Genomic DNA, 22240 nt, shown 5'->3' on the forward strand with positions numbered 1-22240 from the left:
TGAAGAAAAGAAAAACACTTCTATCCTTCAAAATGCTATCTGGCTTTACAATTATGATTCACATCCACCATTATGTTTGTATGGATGCTTAAAAATACAAATCAGACTCCATGAATTTGATATAACAGGAGAAAATTGAAATCAGCAATGTTTGCCACAACCAACTTGATTCATTGTTTCCATTGTAAATGGCTAAACAATTCTCTTATACCCCAAGCATGAACACAATCCCCATTCCTAAGCAGCCACTTACTTCAAACAAACCCCACTATACACCCCAAATGTGAAAGAACTAACACTAGTACACACTACCACCGAAAAGACTCCTTTTTATAGTGATTCAAGGAAACCAGTTTTTGAGAGCACAGCATTCCTCACTTTGCTAAGATCCCTCCCTTTGAGGGTCCTCCCAGCACCTTCTAGAACAGAAAATGAGGATATCTGACTCCTTGCAAGCCTTCTGGCAATAAACTCATGTGGAGGAAGCTTTGAATCATACTCATCATTCTCATCTCCACCACCCTCGTCACTATCCCCACCATAGTTGGCAGCAGCATCACCATCATCTTCACCATCATAATCATCAAACCTTGAAGCACTATTCTTGGGGGGGTTAATCATATAAATCTTAGACCAATCAGGAACGTTGACAGGTGCTGATTGCTGAAGAACCTTGGCTTCATTAGAGGAACTAGCACTGCTGTTGCTACTGCTGGTGGCTCTCGGGATCATTCTGGCTGCACTAGGCCTAGCAGGAACATGAAGAGAAGAGGATTGATCCTTTTCTTTGAACTTTCGAACCCCAGAAGAAGAATAATCACTTCTGTTCTTGAGAACATCCCAAACCTCTTCTTCATCAAAATCTCCATCTCTCAAGGATTTCCATATCCCACTGTGCTGTCTTCCTAGACTATATTTATCTCCCATTACTAATATCACTTCCTGCATAGTCCACACAACACAAATCTGAAGAAACATATCTCAAGTAATTGAACCAGAATTTTAAGTGGTTTAAGCAAGAAACAGAAAGAAAAAAAATAAAGAAGCAAAAACAAGGGAATCAGAGGAGGTGATTATAATATAAAGTAAAATAAAAATAATTGATATTTGGTATTTTATAAAGGGAAAAAAGGAAGCACCTTTTGTTTGTTGTTGTGGTGGAATGAGGGAACTTAATATGTTGATTCTAAGGTGGATTCCTGGAATATGGAAAGAAGAAAGAGGTTGAATTTGAGTATGTGTGATTGATGGAGCGAGTAAAAATAAAGGTTGCAGAGTAACGAGGGATTATATGATATGATATGGAGTATGGAGAAGAAGGAGAGAAAGAGAGAGGAAAGAATGAGACAGTGTTTTGTTGTCCACTGAATGATGGATGGATGTCTACGTATTTAACTCTGTCACCTCACTCACAGGAACAGGATGCATTCACATTCACAACGTACATGCCAATTACTTTTTCTTATTTCGAACAACCTTTTTCCCTCATTTCAACCCATTAATACCATTTCTTTTTCTTCTCATGTGATATTGGACTAGATTAAGTGTTTCTAATTTTCTATAAAAAAATATGTTTTTTTTATTAATATTTTTGAAGTGACAGATAGAATCTAATAATGCTGATGGTGCTCTGAAGATTAATTTTTTGTTAGTATTCAGATTAATTTTGATTGTCAACTTTTGCATAAATTTGTTATTGATAGTAGACTTTAATTATTAAAATATTATATGGAAAAAGCAAAAAAAGTTTTTCTTAAAAATATTAAATTTTTTAAAATAAACACATAAAATATATTACTTGTTTACTCTTTTTTTTTTTTAATTTCACGACTTTTATTTTTGTCTTAGATTATTAAAAATATTTTATTTTGATCTAAATACATACATTTTTTCTTTTAGTCTCTATTCAATTTTTTTTAGAAAAAATAAAAGTATAAACAAATAGACTATTATTAATAGTTTAAAGGATTAATGATATAATATTATTATTATAAAGTATTTTTATATTATTTTCTTCATCTCATAATGTATAGATTGAGAATAATAATAAATGTATAATTTTTAATACAATTTTACTCAAATAGTTCCCTCTTTCAATATATGTTTTATTTTTTATTTTTGTTGTTGAATAATTTATAAAGAGATAAATTTTTAAAAAATAATCAATATTATATTAAAAAATAAAAATATCATTTATTTTAATACATTTTATAAATGTTAAAACTGAATTATCTGATAGATGGAGTAACAAATTCAATACATAATAATTTGCACCGAATTTAATGATAGGAACTTATATTTTGTCAAATTTTTTTTCTAAAAAGGGAACTTGGATAGAACACAATTCGATTTTTTTTAAAAAAAAAAAAACATTAAATAGACTTTTTATTATCTAAAAATGGAGAAAATTAGCTTAAAAATAAAGCCAACTAAAGTAATTTTTTAAATAAAATTATACACTTTAGTCTCGCTAATTCAAAATCAGTCGATTCGGAATAAAGAAACAAAATTTATAACTTTAGGTATTTTTAATCTAAAAAACATAACTTTAAATTTAAAGTAACTTAATTTTTTTATAAGAATAAAAACATGATAAAATTTTGTATTATAAAATACAGATAAAAGCCAATTTGACTTTGCATTAATATTAAATTTTTATATTATTTATTAAATATAAAAATAATTAATTATAATGATATTATTAAATCTCATAACCATCGATTCAATGTATGTAATATATGAATAGTTTTTTTTATAATAAAAATATTGTTCAAAGATTATTATTATACAAAAATAATTATTAAATGACTTAAATATATTTTTAGTCTTGATAAAATACATGGTATTTGTAAATTTTTTAATTTATTTTTTCATTCTTTTAAAATTGATAAAATTTAATTTAGTCCTTGTAAAATATTTATGGTTCTTATAAACTCATTTTAATTTTGATCCCTATAAAATATTTTTATTTTTATTTTTATTTTTATCCCTTTAAAATATAATTTTTTTTTTATCTTTAACAATGTTTTAAGTAAATAAATAAAGTTTATTTTAAAGACTTATAAAAAAAATTTAGAAATGTTATACACTAACATGTTATCACTAATAGTTATATGTAACATCACAAATGGTCAACTAACCTTTTAATAAACAAATAAATAGGTAAAAATAATTATATAATAACATGAACTAAAAATAATAATTATAAGTTTTACAGGAAATAAAATCAAAATTTATTTATTTGGCAGAGATTAAAATTACATTTAAACTTTATTAAAAATTTAACACAATTTTTGATAAATAAAATACATTGTACATTAGTATTAAAAGTTATATATTATTAATAGAATATAATATTTAATTAATTTAACTGATACATATAAATATTATAATACATTAATTAGATGCATAGTTTTTCATGATAAGCATATTAAAAAAACATTAAAAAATTATTATAAAAATGAATTATTACAACTTCAATATCTAAAAAATATACTATATATATAATTCTATTATTATTATTTATAACAATAAATTAAATTTTTAAACATATTATATTGTAGACCTATTAAATATTAGACTTATTTGCATTTTTTTCACCAATATTTCATAATTTTATGATTTTTGCCACTCAACTTTCAATATTATATATTTTTTCATCAAACTTTCAAATTTTCACATTTTATTATTTTGTTAGCTTGTGTTGTATTATTTATTATAATTATTTGGAAAAATATAATTTTGTAAGCATATTAATCATATAAATAAAATTAAACCACGAATTTGTTTTAACTTAACTACTAACTTCAAATATGAGCGTTAGAATGTCACTGTGTTGAATAATTGTAGTGAGATATCTGTTACCTATAACATTCCTCTTAATTCAAACAAGACGGTCTCTTGTAAAGGATTTCTAAATATTTACAATAAAATATTATTAAAATTAAGTTCACATTAAAATTAGATATTATTTATTTAAAAAATAAAAACATTACAAAAATAATACATAAAAAAAATTTAAACTTAAGTCTTCATACTTTTTCTATCCAACCCCTCTGCCCAACAATGTAACACATAATTAACTTAAATAACACTATTGTGTATTACATTTATTAATTATAATATATTTTCAAAATATACGAGTTTTCATGTTAATTAATAGATTTACAAACTTATTAATATAAAAAAGTAATTATTACAAATTTACCCAAAAATATCTGCTATTTTTTTTTGTTTGCATTATTATTTATAATAAATTAAATTTAATATATCAATTTTTTAATTATATTCTAACCTCAAGCGTGTGGTTCAGCAGTAGAGGTTGATCCACGCTTAAGCAAGGTTAGGAGTTCAAATTCTGTCTTGTGTATGCAGCCGCGTTAAATCTTGGGGATACAACTATCCAACCTTTGAGGTGCCTCCAAAGTAGCGACGATTAGTCACTGTTATTGAGAGTGGATACTCCAGGGACGAACCAGAAAGAAGAACTATATTCTCATTATAAAAGTTGATAATTATATTTATGTTGTTAACTTACCGAAAAATATATTATTCATATTTGCAATAAATTATTTTAATAAATTATAAACTCATAAAACATTTTTTTCTTAACTTTATGATATTTTAAACTTTATTTTTTCCATATTTATACAAACTCACCCACGAATATTGTACTTATAATATTGTAAAAGGGACACTATTATTGAATCTCATGAAGTAAGGAATCTTTGCCCTTTTAATACATGCCCACCACTCAGGGCTCGTTATCTTCTCCATTATATCTTCCATGAACATAGTGTGCATCACTGCATCACATTTTATTATTGTGGAGCATTGAGAATTAACTCTGGTAAATAATGGTCGCCAGAGGAAAATGATACTTGTAACCTGTATATTTAGATTAAAATTCTCACATTCAATAATTAAACATGTTTTTTAGTTCTTAAATTTTTTTTAGTTCTTAAATTTTTATTGATGTTTACTTTTAATTATTTACTAATTTTTATTAATTTTTGTCATAAAATTTTACAGATTTTTACTTTTTATCTTGGGTTGTTCCTCTTCTTAATATTTTTATTTTTAGTGTCAATTTTTTTTATTAATAGTAAACAAAAATTAATGACCAAAATTAAAATAAATTTTGTTCAAAGATTAAAAATAAAAATTTATAAATTAAAAAAAATATTTTTTTTAAAGTTGAATGTAAATTGGTGGTACAACTATTTCCTTTGAATGGGCGGCTAACAGATAAAGATCAGCTAAACAGACAAAAGAGTTAAAGTTTTCAACACAAGAATACAAATTCTAGGAATTTGTGTAAAAAATAAAATACGATGCACACATTACACACTTTTATTTTTTCTTTCTTCCTCATCTTGTTCATTCTTTAACTTGTTTTTATTCTGGGTAAGGGCACATGCACATCATGGGAATGATGATTCACACACAACAATGCTTATGATTCGACTAAGAAGGAGGATATGCATCTGTTTTATACCAGTACATTTTTAGTGTATTATAGGAGTATTTTAAAATATAATTTATGAGTTAAAAATCAATACTAATAAATATTTTATTTTATTCAATAAAAATGAATTATGGTTTTCGATAAAGTATTTTGAATTTAAAATTAAAGTTTAAATTACTATGGGACTATAGTAATTTTAAAATTCATTTTTAAAATAATGATATATATAAGTTTATATAGAATATTTAAATTTAAATGAAATTAAATGCAAGTAAATAGTATTTGAAAAAAAAAAAAAGAATTCATTAAAAAAGTCACATAACTTAATAAAAAAATATTTTAAAATTGTTCTCAAAATAAAGTACAAATTTTATAGTACAAATATAAACTTTTATTTTCTTAAGATTCTATGTCAATTAGAAATGAAATTATATATTAACGTATATAAATGAGAAACTATCTCTATCTTATAAATTAATTTATAAAATTAAGCTAGACTCATAACATATTATAAAAAATGAAATTAAAATTTATTTATTAATTATTGCTAAATACATCATATCACCGGCTATTAAATCACTTGTAGATATTTAATTTTATAAATTTTACGTTTGAGGTATTTAGTCTTCGACATAAAGATAATATATTGGAGAACAATTTCTACCTTATAAACTAATTTTGTGAAGTTGAATTATATACTAATAATCTTTTTTTTTTATTTTTTAATTTGATTGAACATTTTTAATTCAACTCTTTCATCTAATCATTTTTTCTCCTTCTTCACAACAACTACATGAGATTTTATAAAAAGATTAGAACTCATTTGCACTCTATAAAATAAAAAAGTAAAAATCCTATAAGGAGAAAGAAAATTAGCATACGGAAATCTCTGTTCTGCTGGCACAAAATTTATAGTCTTTATCTGAAAAAAGGATGTGTAAATTGAAACCAAAGGAAATGGTTGGTGGAAGTTTCTGGTGTTGAAGAACAGGTGGACGTGGCCCACATGCGCCATTGCCAAGCCAAGCCACCATTAATTCAACCTATGAATAAAGAAAACAAAAAAATTTCAGAGGGAATTCTTAGTGTCTTAGCTTAATCAACATTCTCTAATCACTCCCAAGATTTAGTGGGAATCTTGTGTAAAGAATCTGCAGAGATTTCCACCGTTGGAGCAGAATCTTCTAGTCAAAACCTAAGCATTAAGTGGCGGCTGTAAAGTGACATCAGTAATGTGGATAACAGTTAACTGGTTTTGGTACAAGTCTAATCATAATTAATATTTTTTTTTTTGTTAATTATTTCACATGTATATGTATGATCCCAATTCATAAATCCTAAGTTTTTGAATATGTATTTAGCATCATTGTAATTGAAACTGACGGCAGTACTCTAGATCAAACCTAAACAGGAAATTAAACTAAAAAAAATGAATAACTTGGACCAAAATATATGTGTATGTGGCCTAACCCTCATCCCTTTCTTTCCTGCAAAAGTTTTAGTGTGAATGGCATGATGTTAGATATTATTGTATTACGTGCAATTGTGTCTTATACTATGGAATATATATACAAGTGAGAGAGTTGCATGTGTTTTGTATGTTTAGGTGGGATATATGGTGGTGGAGGGGTTGTATCTGAAGAATGAAATATACGATGGTGAATAAATGCGTAGATAACACTCAACTCCATGCATGCCAATTTTGTAATGTTAACCAAAACAAAAGTGTAGTTTACGCAGCTGACAAACCAAATATAATGTAGGCCAAACTACGTGAATCAGAAGCCTTCAGTTAGAAATCTAGCTAATGCTTTCAAACTCATGCTAATTATGTAATATACATGCATGCACCGTCAAATATATACAAACAAACATTTATCATCAATTTCATTAATTCTTCAATACTTATTTGAATTGGATAATACCCTGTCAAACTATTTTCTGTGAACCATAATATATACCAATTATTTGAAATATGAGGAGATTAAATACAAAAGATAATCCTATATGAATGAACTATTATATAATTAACTACAAATTTATACTGCGTCTTAACTCAGTATTCAACATGAGACTTCCCATTTACTATTCACTTCAATACTATCTATATATTACATTCTACGATAAACATAACGAGCTATTTACACATTTTGATATGTTACAAATGTGGGATATATAAGACAAAAAGGGAAGAAAAGTCAAATTTCTTCTACATGAGCAAAGCATTTATGTATCATTTCTGAACTGAGCATTATTATTTTTTCATTGTTTAAGAGAAAATTAGTTGACAGGTTACATCCCATATGTCCATGCCCTAACTAGCATTAATATTATAGAAAATTACGATGAAATAAATTTCAGGCATGAACCTTTCCTTTCTACTTAGCCTTATGTTCGAAGGGAGGGATCATTCTTCTTTTTTACTTTTCTTCGCTATCTGGGGAATCTCTAGATTTCATTTATATATATTTTGACGTGGGGAATCTCCAGATCATAATAATACATGAACAAAACTTGTAGCTTAAAATGCACAATCAATCATAAGCCTGCGGGGCCTAGTACCACAAAAACAAAGTACAATTCTATTACAAAACCAATCATAGCTAACTTCAAAATAAATAAAGAAAAGAACCCATTAGTGTGGGCCTATTGATGAAGAGTTTTAATTACATGTACGTATAAAGTTCTATATTCTAACTTTATTCTATCATTGTAAAAAAAAAAAAAAAAAAAAAACATTTTGATAGAAAACTATTTAGATGGGGAAGGTTGAGCAGAAGAGGCAGTTGATAATTTAGGGCCTTTAGCCTTGGGCCAAATCAAATTGGATCATCTCTTGTCCAACTATGAAAATAATCAGATGCGAAGAAAGGATGAAGAGTGTTAAATGTAGGTACCCTTTCTATGAGATATAAATAAACTTGTTTGTGTCGGAGTGATCACTATGAAATGATAAAATTTTACCCACTCCAATTCATCCACGGAAAAGTGAGTAAATTTTTTTAAAAATATTAATCTTGTCCTACAAATGAATAATTAAATTAGTTGATCCATTTTTCATTTTTATTTTTAATTAATTTTTTATATTTTCAAGAGAAGTTATTGATAAATAAAAATAATCTTGTACCACGCTATACTTTTTTAATAATAAATTTAAAAATTATATTTTATTTATTCAAAAGCATTTATTTATTATATGTTTTAATGTACTATAATTTATATATTAAAAATATTTATTTATTATAAATTTTAGTTATATAAAATAAAATTTTATGATGCTTCTTACACAAATTCAAATTTAAAAGTTAAATGATAAAATAAATCTTTTAATAAATAAAAATTAAAAGAATTTTTTTAATAAAATAAAAGACCAAAAATAAATTTTAGCCTCTAGATATTAATTGGTTTTTTAATGAGATATTATTTGAGTTTCATAGCTTTTATATAAGTAAATTTAATAAAATAAGTATCACATCTTATATTAGTAAAAAAAAATCAAAATTTTGTCCTAACATCGAAAATAATACTGTAACTGTTTAAAAAGAACAAAATTAACTTACATTTAAAATTTTAAAATAGAAATCATTTTTTAAAAACAGTAATAATAATTTTTTGAGATAAAATAAAAAAAATACATATATACTTTAGTCTTAAATTTTTTTTTATCTAAAATGTTATTTTATAATAAAATATATAAAACATATGTAATAATTCTTTTAGTTTAAAATAATTAATGATTGCGCGATAAGTGGAATATGTACAATTTACCTAAAAATTAAACTAATAAGTTTGATTAGCCACTAAAAAAACTTTGGTTAGGCATAAGCTTCAATAAAAATAATTCAGAAAATTAAATAATCTGGCTATAGGTTTTAACTTGATTTCTTTGGAGAAACACAAAACTCACTCTTGAAATCAAATTCACTATTAAATAATTACAAATAAAAAAAAATTCACTCTTAAATCATAAAAAAACTATTAATTATTTGTGATTTTATTATTTATAAAATAAAATACCTTTTTATTTTCTTTTACGTAAAAATCTTTAAAGAAAATTAATTACACCTACATTTTTTTTCTTTCGTAAGTGTATTAAAATTTCGATTTAAATTAATTTAACTAAATTGGAAGATAAATAAAAAATGAATGAAGATGGTTTCTAAAATGAACTCAAGCACTACAAAAATGATTGGATCTATTATATTTATATGAATAAAAAAGATAATTGTATTTTTATTTTCCGAGATATATATTTTGTTTAGAAGAAGAAATTAAGGTAAGAAATGAAAGGGAAGAGAGAAAGCAGAGTGTGTCACTGTTCCCCAATTTAGTGTGAAGCTTTTGGAAACAAACAACGATGCCTTCTGCTCAAGATCCATTCTACGTTGTCAAGGAGGAGATTCAAGAATCTGTAACTTTTTCACTTTTCACCAAATTACCTACGTTTCCTTTTCAGAATATCAAGTTTAATTTATTTTTTTTTCTTTTCAAAAATCATGCGTTGCACTTAAATTTTCTGCACGATTTCTCTGCTACTCCTATCATTGGATCCGGGATTTTACGTGATTCATTTTCTCAATTTTGATTTTTGAGCTAAATTTAATAATTGGGATGTTTTTTTTTATGCTAATATCCTATGTAATTGATCTGAGTATGCCATTTTGTATGCAAATGTGGGATTTCGAAGGAAACCCTATTGCGATCTTAAACTGTCGAATCTGTAGTTGAAGCAGAAATACTGGAAGTTGGGATTTGTTAGTGGCTATATGATTTTTGTTGTGATTTGTCGTTGGCTGATAAATTTTTCATTTTCTGGTAAGATTGATAAGTTGCAATCTGCTTTTCACCAATGGGAAAACACTGCTGAGGCTGGCGAGCGATCACGTCTTTCGAAAGAAGTTGTTGCTAGTTGTGAAAGCATTGAATGGCAGGTATGTCAATCGTAATTGCTGAACCAGTGACAAGCTGGTTGGCCTATAAATTTTTTGGTTTAAATGAATTTTATTCATTCTTCCGACTGCCATCATTTGTGGGAATTGGGATTTGGATATTATTAGGTACATGTTGGAGGTATGTTTGGATTGTAGTCCTTTCTAGGTCAGAGGGAGGGAGTAGCCTTTGGGAAACTGTTTTGCGGTAGGAAGAAAAATGAGGAATTTGCACTTAACTGTCCAAAATCCTTCTAACATATGCTGCTATATTTCAAATACATATTCTTCTTTCATAAAAGGAAAAGATTCATTCACTCTGTGATGAGTGATTATTGTGAGGATACAAAATCTTTGTAAGTTTCAGCTAAATATCATTGTTAAATTAAAATCTTAATATAAGAGCTCATTAATAAGTAGTAATATGATTTCGTCCCTTCTCTCTGGGTGTGTGAAGGAGGAGTGTAAAAATGGAGGAAGGTGGAAATGTTTTGATTTTCACTCTTTGTTGGTTTTTAGAGTCAGAGAGTGGAAAACAGATAGAAAGTTACTTCCAACTCCACAATCAAAACCCATTGTCTAGCCTCTATTCGTCTCACATCTTAGACTATGTTTTCTTCTTCTGCGTTACAACCTATTCAAACCGCTGAAATATGATTTTTTTGATAGAAAGGTGGATGAATTGGACAAAGCAATTTCTGTAGCCTCTCGAGATCCTTCTTGGTATGGCATTGATGAAGTGGAGCTTGAAAGCCGGAGGAGGTGGACCAGTGATGCTCGCACCCAGGTATCTATAACATGCTGATCTTGATTAAGAGTTAGGAGAATGCAGTCAAATTGTTTTCTCTATCTAATGGCCAATTGTTTATTTAGTATTTTTTTTATTTATTGGAACACATTAGATTCCCTTCTCTCTCCTTTTTCCCCCCCTTTATATGTATGGTGCTCGTGAATGATTATAGTATATTATTAGGTGAGCACAACAAAGAAAGCAGCGGCAGCTGGGGGCTCAAATATAACAAACAATGCTACTCTAAATGGGATGCACAGGGAATTAATGAGGCTTCCTAATTCTTACCAAGCTGCATCTGACCAATATGCTGCCCGGGATAATGATGATTTTATAGAATCAGAATCAGATAGGCAGATGCTTCTTATGAAGTACTTCTTTCCCCTCTCTCTCTTTTACATGGCATTGAGTTAAATATTTGTCTCATTGACAGTCACTTTTGTGCATACAAGGTGGAAAAAATATTTTTGGTAATTAGTTTGACCTCCTAAGTTGATTGAATTATATTGTCAACTCCTCCCCTATGCTTTCTGAGACATAGATGGGCTCCCCTGTTTGAAATTGTGGACACATGAACATACGTTTCTCTACTAATTATAAATTTCTGTTTTTTTTTTTATATCATCTTTGCTAGTTATTTGAGTGTTGTTTGGGTCTACTATTACTATTATTCTATTAAATAAAAAAATCATAACTAAAACGATGGATTCCCTTTTTTGTTTCTGAGGATGAATAATAGGGGAGAGTAAAGACTGTGGCTATGGCAGGTAGCCTTAACATAGATACAGGCTGAAAATACAGTGCTCAAGAGTTCAGGGAAAACAACTAACATCTGGTTTCTGTTATATTTTTGACTTTAAATTTTATCTGCTGGTGCTGATAGGAAACAAGATGAGGAGTTGGACGAGCTTAGTTTAAGTGTGCAAAGAATTGGAGGTGTTGGACTTACTATTCATGAAGAGCTCCTATCACAGGTAGATTTGACATTTGAGAAGTTTTCTCTTCTGTGATCTTACTATTTTGCTTAATGGTAGAGCCTTGTTGCTGCCTTGTGAGTCGGCCGACACTGGTTCAAATCCAGGAAACAGTGTCTCCCTTTTTGGGGTTAAGACTGCATATTTCTATCTCTCAAACCTCACTTGATGGGAGCCTCATGCACTGGGCTGACCTTTTAGGATTACTATTTTGTTTCAAAAGTAGAAAACAGGCAACATTGGTGAATGTGTTTCGTTTGAGTATCTTGTCTTCAACAGAAGCTGTGTTCTCATGCTTGATTTTGTTTCTGTGATTAATTTCATCCTAATATTGTCAAAGCCTTGATGTTTCAGGAAAAGATTATTGATGAACTGGGTAATGAGATGGAAAGTACATCTAATCGTCTAGATTTCGTCCAAGTGAGTTTCTGCTTCTAGTTTTCGTTATCTCATTAAAATGTTTATGATCTAGCTGACTGACTAATTGTTGTCCTAATTAGTAATAATTTAAGGGGGAGTGGAGACATTTTGAATATTTAATGTTAAATCTGAAGCGTGACTTATTGTTTATGATATCAGAAAAAAGTGGCAATGGTCATGAAGAAAGCTAGCGCAAAGGGCCAGATCATGATGATATTGGGTTTGCTGGCGCTGTTCATTTTCCTCTTTATCTTGGTATTCTTCACCTAGTCGTTGAGACCAACGCACCCCGTCAATGTTCTGCTTGTACATGAAAAAAGACTAAAGCTTCTGTGAAGATACAAGATTAATGGGATGACATTCAATGACTAAAAGTCAAAGGAAGGCCTAGTTGGTTTGTCGAAGGCGGTAGAAAATTTTGATTATGATGAAAAGCAAACTGTTGTACTTGAAAATATAACGAGAGGATTTTGTTTCTGAACAAGATGGATCACAAATGTGATTTAAATTAGTTGTGCTCGTTTTTAAGATGATTTTTCCTGCATATAGTGTTTTGTGTCATCTTTTTCATTTTATAACGACAGCGTGGTATTTTAAATTCTTACTTTAAGGACTGTAATATTCAAAAACAACCCATTATTTAGCATGTGATCTATGCACAAAACAACCCCTTATTTACCTGCTCACTCCTAGCTAGTGGCATGATGATCTTGCCAGATGTCAGATGCTGATTTGGACAAGTTGGCACACTGGAATAATGAGGGACGTTATTACAGGTTATCTAATTTGACGAGATTTTTCATGATTTTGCGGTTAAATTTTTATGCAATTAATAAAATGAAAAAAGGGAAGGCTGTTGTGTACTTGTGTTATATAAACCTCCTTCATTTGGTTATTCACTATTTAGAAGGCTGTTGTGTTGGTCATTGTGTCTGTTACTGGTCTCACAAGGAAGAAAGTTCAAGCATAACAACTTATAGCGTAAGAATAATATTGAGGAATCAACTGTATAGAAGTTAGAAAGAAGATGAGGTCTGCTCACATGTACAAAAAAATCTAGAAATATCACACTGATCAATAATTTCCTTTGCAATATGGTTAATTAGACTGGAATAATTTTCTTGTCCTTTTGTGAAAGGATTTAATCTGAAAGAAATACTTTTGTCCCAACTTTTCTTTTGATCTCCTAGAGACAAATATAATAAAATAATGCAAATTGAGAAGGCCATTAAAAAAAGGAACAGAATCTCCAAAGCAATTTGAGTCTAAATTCTTCTTTCCTTCGTTCTCTGCCACAACTACAACCACACAAATTATCCAACATTTGGATGCCTTAAATTATAACCGGTTATCAATCCCATGGAGAATAAGATACTTCATCCACCCAAAAGCTCCTTATATTCTGCTATTAACCACCTTTAGTATTATTGCAATTTGCAAAAGATTCTCACATTTAACATTTTTTTATTGCTAGGCATGGGTATTAGTATGTAACATCTATAATCATATTAGTAATATATACAAGTATTTATGGTTAACATTGTCTAAATTACTTTTATACCATCAAAAGTTGTTTTGCATGCATGAGGTAGGAACTTTACTGCAACTAATATTCTTATGCAGTCACACACACACCCACTTACCTGCTACTATATATACCTCACCGCTGCCTATTCTTCTCAATCCGCTTTTGCTTTGTTTGCAAGCCTTCCTTTCTCTCAGGTTCGTCTTTCCTTCAACACATGACATCTTCCTAGCTCATGTTTATTTCCTACTTGGTCTGAAAACTTTTGTTAATAAAATTTAATATTTCAAGTTTGATACACAAGAAAGACATTTTAATCTTTAATTTTCTGGTATATGCATGATGTGAAGGGAAGAGGTGCTTGGTTTTTAACGTTAATCAAAGACTAAAAGTTAAGACCCTTAAGATTTATTGTTGTTTGCTATATATTGGCATGCATGAACATGAAGTTATGGTGATGTACATTTTTGTTACTGTGATTAAATTATTTCTGCATTAGGTGGTGGTGATTTGTGTAGATAATTAAATCAAAGTACATATATGGTTGAAGTGGGTATTCAGATCCCTGCAAGAACTTTCGACCCTTTTGCTGAGGCTAAAGAATCTGATGGCCCTGGGGCAAAAGAGTATGTGCATATCCGCATACAACAGAGAAATGGAAAGAAGAGTCTAACCACAGTGCAGGGGCTGAGGAAGGAGTTCAGCTACGAAAAGATTCTCAAAGATCTCAAGAAAGAGTTCTGCTGCAATGGAAATGTTGTGCATGACAAGGAGCTTGGCAAGATTATCCAACTCCAAGGTGATCAACGCAAAAACGTTTCTCACTTCCTCATTCAAGCTGGCCTCGTTAGGAAGGACCAGATCAAGATCCATGGTTTCTGATCAACTACCTAGTACCACGTTTCAAGCAGTATGACACTTTAAATTCGCTATGTATTCACCACGTGACATTTTTAATTTAATAAAATGTTATACCTCATTTTATAATAACATAACTTTATTATCTTATACAGACTTAAAACACTAAAGTTTCATCTCATTCTGAAATTTTGCTTCTTTTTCATTTTTATTTGACATGGGACTCTTTTCAAAAATAATATAATGTTGTCTTGTCTCTCTTAATTAAACAAAAATAACAATATTACATCATTTTTAAACATAAAAGACCAAAATAATTTTTTTTAAAAAATATATAATTAAACCAATTAAATAAAAAATAAATCAAAAGAATAAATTAACTTTAAATATTTGATATCAAAGATCAAATAAATACACAAAATTATTTAAACTTAATATATATATATATATATATATAATGAAAAACATCACCTGTTACACGTTATTTCCCAATTTAAATTGTTTTTTTTTCTTATAAACTATGTTGTCCGAGTGAATTATAAAAGGGAGGGGGCGGCAAATTTTATTTCGAAAATAAATAAAAGTGAATTTAATTATCCTTTTCATTCATATAATTTTATAACCTTTACATGTTAGTTTCTATAGTTAAAAAATTCTATTTTAGTTCCTATACATATTATTTTTGTTCTCTTTTTTAATTTTATCTATTTTTTTATAAATATTAAAAATAAAATTTTATATAATTATGGAAACTAAAATAAAAAATATATATAATTAAAAAAAGTAAAAGGGAAAGTATATGCGACTGTAGAAACTAAAAGAAAAAAGTATTATGTATAGAAACTAAAATGAAAATTTTTTTTATAAAAATTAAGGATATGTTTGGAAAAACTGTGAAAATTAAATTATTTTAATAATCAATTATATGAATAATTGATTATTATTATTATTATTATAATCAATTTTAAAAATCAAGAATTCAAGATGTTTAATATTGTTTAGATAAAGAAAAAAAACAGTTTATTAACTTTAAATTTTTAGCTTCACAAAAATAACTTATTTAAAAAAAAACTACTTACAAATTTAAGCAATTATCCCAAATACAAAATAAAAGATAAATTTATAAAAATATGAAGAAAAAAAGGTAACTAAACCATAAAAGTGTAATGCTAATCAAATAATTTCATCCCTACTTTCAAGGACCATATAAAATACACATATCTATATATATATATATATAAGCATTCTATTCTATATAATCTAAATCATTAAATTTGATACAAATTTGGTTCGTTGCAATCAAAATAAACATAAAAAAGATCATCTGCTCATTACCAATCAAGTTTTTAAAAAATATTAGTTCTGGTGTTCCACAGAAATACTTCTTGATAATGAACTTAAAAACTAAATAAACATGCCTAGAAGAGAACTATATTAGACAACAAAGTTGAAACAACAAGAATGTGTTGCATGGCCTGGGGGAATGCCTTGATATCTAATGGATGATCAGAGCTTGACAAGTGCAAAACAAAGCTGAGAAGAGACTCTAAAGGACCATAGCTGCATCGTATCATCGACCTTGAAATTATTGTGATGAAGAATCTGGTTCCATCCGGTGGCCAAGTTATAGACACTACTTCTCATCATATCCCACTTCTTGAAGAGCAAGTTGTACTCTCTCAATGAAGGATCCAACACCAACACAGGAATGCTGGGAACCGTCTTGTTTTCCTCTTCACGCACATCCAAGAAAGACTCTTCTGTTTCGGTCAGAAACTTGTCGACCAACTTTTTCGGTGGAATAGAAAACCGGGCATTGTTTAGACTAATGTCTGACTTAAAAAGTTCCTTCTGCATCACAAACTTCTCACACCCATTCAGTTCCTTTATCTTCTCTTTGAACATCCTTGGCAACTCACGAGGTTGGCTTTCGCTTTTCTCACGTTTCTTGTTTCTCAAGCAATCCTCCTCGTAACGACTAAACATGCACACTGCATCCAATAGATAATCAAACTTTGAATTTTCCATCATTATCATCACTTTTCAACTTCTTTTTGCGACTCTTCTCACTCATTTCCTTCGATGACCCTTCATCCGTAGAAAGAAATGAAAAAAATTCTGGATTCAGAAGCTGTTTGCCTTCTGCAAATATGTCACGAACCACACTCCTCAAATCTTCTTCATTCTCGTGTTCTCTCTTTCTCTTTCGCTGCATTGTTTCGGAGTATGGTTTCTTCTTCTCCGCCTTCAGATTTTATACACACATTATAGCACCTGCGCCACTAAAATTCAAGTGCGCGCCAAAGTTCTATAAATTTACTTTCTAATCGTATCAATAGATGATATAATGGAAATATATTGTGGATAATATAATAAAGATACTAATAATGATATCAAGTAGATGATATAATGGAAATATATTCTAGATGATATAATAAAGATATTAGTTATTATCAGAGATGAAAATATATAATACTATAAACTAGGAAAAAAACTTATTTAAAAAGATTGGATTTAAATTTATAAAAAAAATGTTAAATCTGACAATCTATTTATCTATATGATATGAAAAAAAAATTATATATTATATTATATTATTAATAATATAATTAAATAAATAAATTTATAATATAAAAATCTAATTAGAAATAATTTTTTATATTTTCTCTTGAACATTTTATATTTCATATTCATGTCAAATCAAAAGATCAAAAATATATGCTTAAACAGTTATATCTTTGAATGCTCTTTTTAGAAATTTATCATTATAGTTACTTATTTAGAATTTTTTAAATGGAATGTAGAAAATATTTAGAAATTTTTTTAGATAAGATTATCTTTTTTCATATACTTTGTGCATTTTAAATTTTAATAATAATAATAATAATAATAATAATATATTTTTATCACGTAAATTATAAAAAAATTAAAAAAAAACTTATACATGTATTTAAAATTATATTTATTGAATTATTCAAAATTATTGTTATTTTAAATATTGTTAATGTAGAATAAACTTTTAAATAGTTTAATAAGGGAGAACAAGTTTTTAAAAAGGTTAAAAAAGCATATATAGACAATGGACACACGAATTTATTCTTGCAAATTATATTTTTATCCAATATATATATAGTCCAATTAAATCTTGTGTAAAGTTGATAGATAATCTTCTTTAAATGTAAGTTTGTTTGAGAGCTTAAATTTCGGATAAGGTTTTCTTCTCCAGCATCGAATTTGGCGCTTCCAGACCGTTGCCTGTGATGAAATACATGTATAATTAGAATTAGAAATAGGGCTATATATCAATTCGTGATACAGTAATAAATGTGTTATTTGGTGTAGGAAGAAATGGAATTTATGATGTTTGATCCTTTCTTATTATTAAAAACGGATCAAAAGATTAATATAGAAGGTATATATATTGAAAGCAATTTAGGTTGACAATGTAAAATAGGAGAAAAAAGATTATTTCTTCCCCAATTGAGGTTATGAAACTATAGGAACCTTTACTTTTTAGTACCAGTGATATGCTAACCTAAGAAATTGATCTAAACCACAAGTCTTACTTGTTCCAAAATCACCTCACTCACTTTCTTGGTTTTGGCTCTTTTAGCAATGTAATTCACAACTCTCTTGAATGAAAATTGCTCACATGCTTTGGGTTCCATTAGCCCATTGTTTGTCCTTTAGTAATACTTCACATACATTTTATTTCATACCTCTTACATTCAATTATAAATTTATAAATAGAGAGGATCTGTTGACATTACAGCAAGTTTATAACATAACAAATATAGTAACTTTAATATTTGGTGACAATCAATATTATTAATTAATAGATTATTTGATTGATTTAACTTTCTACTTTAATTATTTGTGGAAATTTTTAATAAAATTAATACATTTTACAATTTTTTATAACTAGTATTTTTGCTTATGCAATGTGCATGACAATTTTTTTTATTTGATTATATAGCTACAATTTAAAATATATAAATTCTTTTGAAATATATAAGTTATACTATAACTAAAATTAGTAATAAATAAAAAAGATTCATCATATAAATTATGATAAATAATTTATATTATGATACAAACTTATTTTTAGATATTGATATTTTTTTTTAAAATTGAAATTCTATTTAAATATCAAAATGAAAAATGATAGAAAGAGATAAAAATTAAGAAAAATTCCTTAAAGTATTCTCATAAAAAAATGATCTATATAGAAATAATCCTATTTAAAATAATTATTCTAATTCATATTTATTTTCTCTTTTTACGATTTACATAACAAATAAAATGTGGGTTTGATCTCTTTTCTCTAAGAGTTCAGCATTTTTTTTAAAGTTGAGAATCAAATTCAACAATATAAAAATTAAAAAAAAACTTTGATCATGTTTTAGTCAAAGAATAAGAACTTAAAAACACGTGTTCCTATAAATTGTCAATTTAATTTAAACCAAATCTGTGAATGTACAGTTTCATTGGTGAAACTAGTATATATATGCATACAATCAAGAAAATAAAATCCTTGTTTGTTTCCTCCATATCCTTATTTTCAAAATTATATTTTATTATTTAGTGTATTGTTAAGTTTGTTAGTGTTGATTTCGAGAGAAGAAAAAAAAAACACTGTTAGTTTTAGATTAATTTGAAATTATTCTTGTTCTTCATCTTTTTCTTTTAGGCTAAAAACTTATTTTGGTCTCTTATAATAATTGTTTGTTTTAATTTAGTCCCACTTTTATTTTTTGTTTCAATTTGGTCCCAAATAAATTAATTGGTTTCAATTTGGTCCAAATAAATTAATTGTTTCACTTCCGTCTAAATTATTTAAACGGAGTTAACTATTGGCCACGTGGATGCCACGTAGATGCATAGGTGGATGCCACGTGGATGATAAATTTTTTTGAAAACACCTGGACCCAGAACGGGCCGTTCTAGTTTCAGAACGGGCCGTTCTAGTTCCACATTGCTAAACATAAACGATCAATGATTATAGTTTATGGTTGTGAATCATGGAAGGAAAAGACCCAAGGTACAAAGTATTTCAAACACTGAATTTGGTAATATTGTCAATGGAAATTAATAACTTCAATTGCTAAACAGTTAGGCTATACAGTGTATTATTAAGGACAATGCAATGTATCACTAAAGATAATGGTAGCAAATTTTATTTCATTTCAAACTGGAGTGAACCACTTACTACCAAAATGAAACTATACAGTAAAAGATGAAATGACATGGTATTTTTCCTTGAAGTCATTAACGATGTACCCCAACAACAGCAACCTGTTCTTGAAGAGGTAGAACCTGAATTAAAGGAAGAAGATACACAGGACTAACATTTCACCACACAATCATATGCAGGGACAGATCTAAGTTAATTATAGTGGGGGCACTTGCCCCCTTTAAAAAAAATTTCATTCTTTTTTTATATATAAAATATTAATAATTTTATAAAATATATATTATTAATTATATTTTAATTATGTTGTTATATCTAATATAGTAAATATATTAATATTTTTATATATTTTATTTTATTATGTTTATCCTATTAATTTTTATCATTTTATTTCTCTAATTTTAAATAAGTTGCAAAAAATTATAAAGTGACACTTAAATATTTATTCAGACAGGAAGAGAAAAAGAAAAAGTTATTACTCTATTTATAAGATAATTGTATTTTATAAAAATAAGTAATTTTAAAATTTTTACCATAAAAAAAATATTTTTTAAAATTATTATATTTTTTAATAAAATTAATAAAGAATATTCTATTCTCAGTTTTGGAACGGGCCCAGAACGGCCCGTTCTGATGTACTGGTGGTGTGTTAGTTTTGTATCTGGAACGGCCCGTTTCAGATGCAAAATTAACACACCAAGAATGCATCCAGAACGTCCCATTCTGGTTTCAAAACGGGCCGTTCTAGTTCCAGATGTTTTCACAAAATTTGGCGTCCACGTGGTATTCACGTATGCATCTACGTGGCATCCACGTGGGCAAAAGTTAACTCTGTTTAAATAATTTGGACGGAAGTCCCAAATTGAAACCAATTAATTTATTTGGGACCAAATTGAAACAAAAAATAAAAGTGAGACTAAATTGAAACAAACAATTATTATAAGGGACCAAAATAGGGTTTTAGCATTTCTTTTATTATATAACCAGTATTTTAACATGTAGTTACACATATTAAATATTTATTATATAATTAAAATTTATAATAAACTAAATATACAAATAAATCATATTTGAATATATAAATTATATTATATTTAAAATTTATGTATATATATTTTTTTAAAAAAATATTATATTTTAAATTTATGATAGATAATTTAAAATGACACAAGATTATTTTTTAATTAAGTTAAAATATTTTTTAATTATCATAATTTCATTTTCTTTACCTTTTAGTCTCTATAGTTTAAAATAAATATTTTAATTCTTATATTTATCTTTTTCAATTATTTTTAGTCTCTATAATTTAATATAGATCTTTTTAGTCTTTATACTTAATTATTTTAGACATTATTGCTAGTTTTTTTTTTGGTAATGTTGTCTCTTTTTAGTTCTTATATAGATGTTTTCAACTTTGTGTGTCTAATGTTGAATTTACTAGAGTTATCATAAATTGAATCTTTCGATGTTTTGTATCTCTTTTATATCCTCACAAAATTGAAAATCTTTGTCACATCAACACATAAGAGACAACATTCAAAAATATTAACAATAGTGTCTATAAAGATTACAAAATTGCAAGTATAAAGACTAAAAAATCTATCTTAAACTATAAGAACTAAAAGGTAAAATAAGTGAAATTATAAGAGCTAAAAAAGTGTTTTAATCTTTTAATTATTGATCATTTATTTTAAAATAGTAAAATTTAATTTAGAAATAATTGTAATAAATATAAATTAAAATAAACAAGAAGTTATAAAAATCCCTTAAAAAAACCTGTTGTCAAGAAAAAAACTACTAAAAACACTTTCATTTAAAAAAAGACTCCTAAAAATGTTCTTATACGAGAAAGCTCATTTTTTTTCTTTGCTACATAAAAAGTTTAGATTAAAATAAGATATAACCATATGCAACTCCGGAATCAATCATCAAACTCTTTGAAGATTTTTCATGGTATTATAGATCGTTTACTCCATCCACATAGTAAGTTGCAAAGGAAGAATTTTATATATTTATATTTAAAAAATCAATTTTAATAAAAAATATAAATAAAATAAAATTTATTTAACCATATCTAACTAACAAAA

The 22240-nt window shown here is 27.3% G+C and overlaps 4 protein-coding genes across 5 annotated transcripts; 2 read left to right on the plus strand and 2 right to left on the minus strand.

Annotated features, from left to right (window-relative positions):
* LOC109789006 (uncharacterized) lies at positions 1 to 1415 on the minus strand. 2 transcript variants are annotated; one of them, XM_029268787.2, is made up of 2 exons: positions 1140 to 1415; positions 1 to 966 (listed from the first exon to the last, which is right to left on the minus strand). In XM_029268787.2, exon 2 carries the CDS (start codon positions 946 to 948, stop codon positions 331 to 333), a length of 618 nt encoding a protein of 205 aa, XP_029124620.2. In that variant the 5' UTR covers positions 949 to 966; positions 1140 to 1415; the 3' UTR covers positions 1 to 330. The 2 variants fall into 2 exon arrangements, with proteins under 2 accessions (XP_029124620.2, XP_020203453.2); XM_020347864.3 differs by having other exon boundaries at positions 1 to 942; positions 1140 to 1402.
* Positions 1416 to 9718: 8303 nt separating this feature from the next.
* LOC109817216 (syntaxin-61) lies at positions 9719 to 13123 on the plus strand. Its single transcript, XM_020382434.3, has 7 exons — positions 9719 to 9878; positions 10288 to 10398; positions 11069 to 11182; positions 11369 to 11556; positions 12069 to 12159; positions 12514 to 12579; positions 12739 to 13123. Exons 1-7 carry the CDS (start codon positions 9825 to 9827, stop codon positions 12847 to 12849), a joined length of 735 nt encoding a protein of 244 aa, XP_020238023.1. The 5' UTR covers positions 9719 to 9824; the 3' UTR covers positions 12850 to 13123.
* A 1031-nt stretch (positions 13124 to 14154) lies between these two features.
* LOC109795017 (protein translation factor SUI1 homolog) lies at positions 14155 to 15099 on the plus strand. Its single transcript, XM_020354423.3, has 2 exons — positions 14155 to 14301; positions 14604 to 15099. Exon 2 carries the CDS (start codon positions 14645 to 14647, stop codon positions 14984 to 14986), a length of 342 nt encoding a protein of 113 aa, XP_020210012.1. The 5' UTR covers positions 14155 to 14301; positions 14604 to 14644; the 3' UTR covers positions 14987 to 15099.
* Positions 15100 to 16468: 1369 nt separating this feature from the next.
* LOC109810649 (B3 domain-containing protein At2g32645) lies at positions 16469 to 17177 on the minus strand. Its single transcript, XM_083063559.1, has 2 exons — positions 17003 to 17177; positions 16469 to 16953 (listed from the first exon to the last, which is right to left on the minus strand). Exons 1-2 carry the CDS (start codon positions 17175 to 17177, stop codon positions 16469 to 16471), a joined length of 660 nt encoding a protein of 219 aa, XP_082919685.1.
* Positions 17178 to 22240: the final 5063 nt, after the last annotated feature.

This window comes from Cajanus cajan, chromosome 9, assembly GCF_000230855.2.
Source record: "Cajanus cajan strain Asha chromosome 9, NIPB_CcT2T_4, whole genome shotgun sequence".
Lineage (NCBI taxonomy): Eukaryota > Viridiplantae > Streptophyta > Magnoliopsida > Fabales > Fabaceae > Cajanus > Cajanus cajan.

Bases quoted from the DNA above. Each gene is read 5' to 3' on its own strand.
- LOC109789006 (XM_029268787.2), bottom strand. From the start codon at position 948: ATGCAGGAAGTGATATTAGTAATGGGAGATAAATATAGTCTAGGAAGA.
- LOC109817216 (XM_020382434.3), top strand. From the start codon at position 9,825: ATGCCTTCTGCTCAAGATCCATTCTACGTTGTCAAGGAGGAGATTCAA. The intron at 11,183-11,368 runs GTATCTATAACA...GTATATTATTAG, and splicing joins CCAGTGATGCTCGCACCCAG to GTGAGCACAACAAAGAAAGC. The intron at 12,580-12,738 runs GTGAGTTTCTGC...TTATGATATCAG, and splicing joins ATCGTCTAGATTTCGTCCAA to AAAAAAGTGGCAATGGTCAT.
- LOC109795017 (XM_020354423.3), top strand. From the start codon at position 14,645: ATGGTTGAAGTGGGTATTCAGATCCCTGCAAGAACTTTCGACCCTTTT.
- LOC109810649 (XM_083063559.1), bottom strand. From the start codon at position 17,177: ATGCAGCGAAAGAGAAAGAGAGAACACGAGAATGAAGAAGATTTGAGG. The intron at 16,954-17,002 runs GTGATGATAATG...TATTGGATGCAG, and splicing joins TCGCAAAAAGAAGTTGAAAA to TGTGCATGTTTAGTCGTTAC.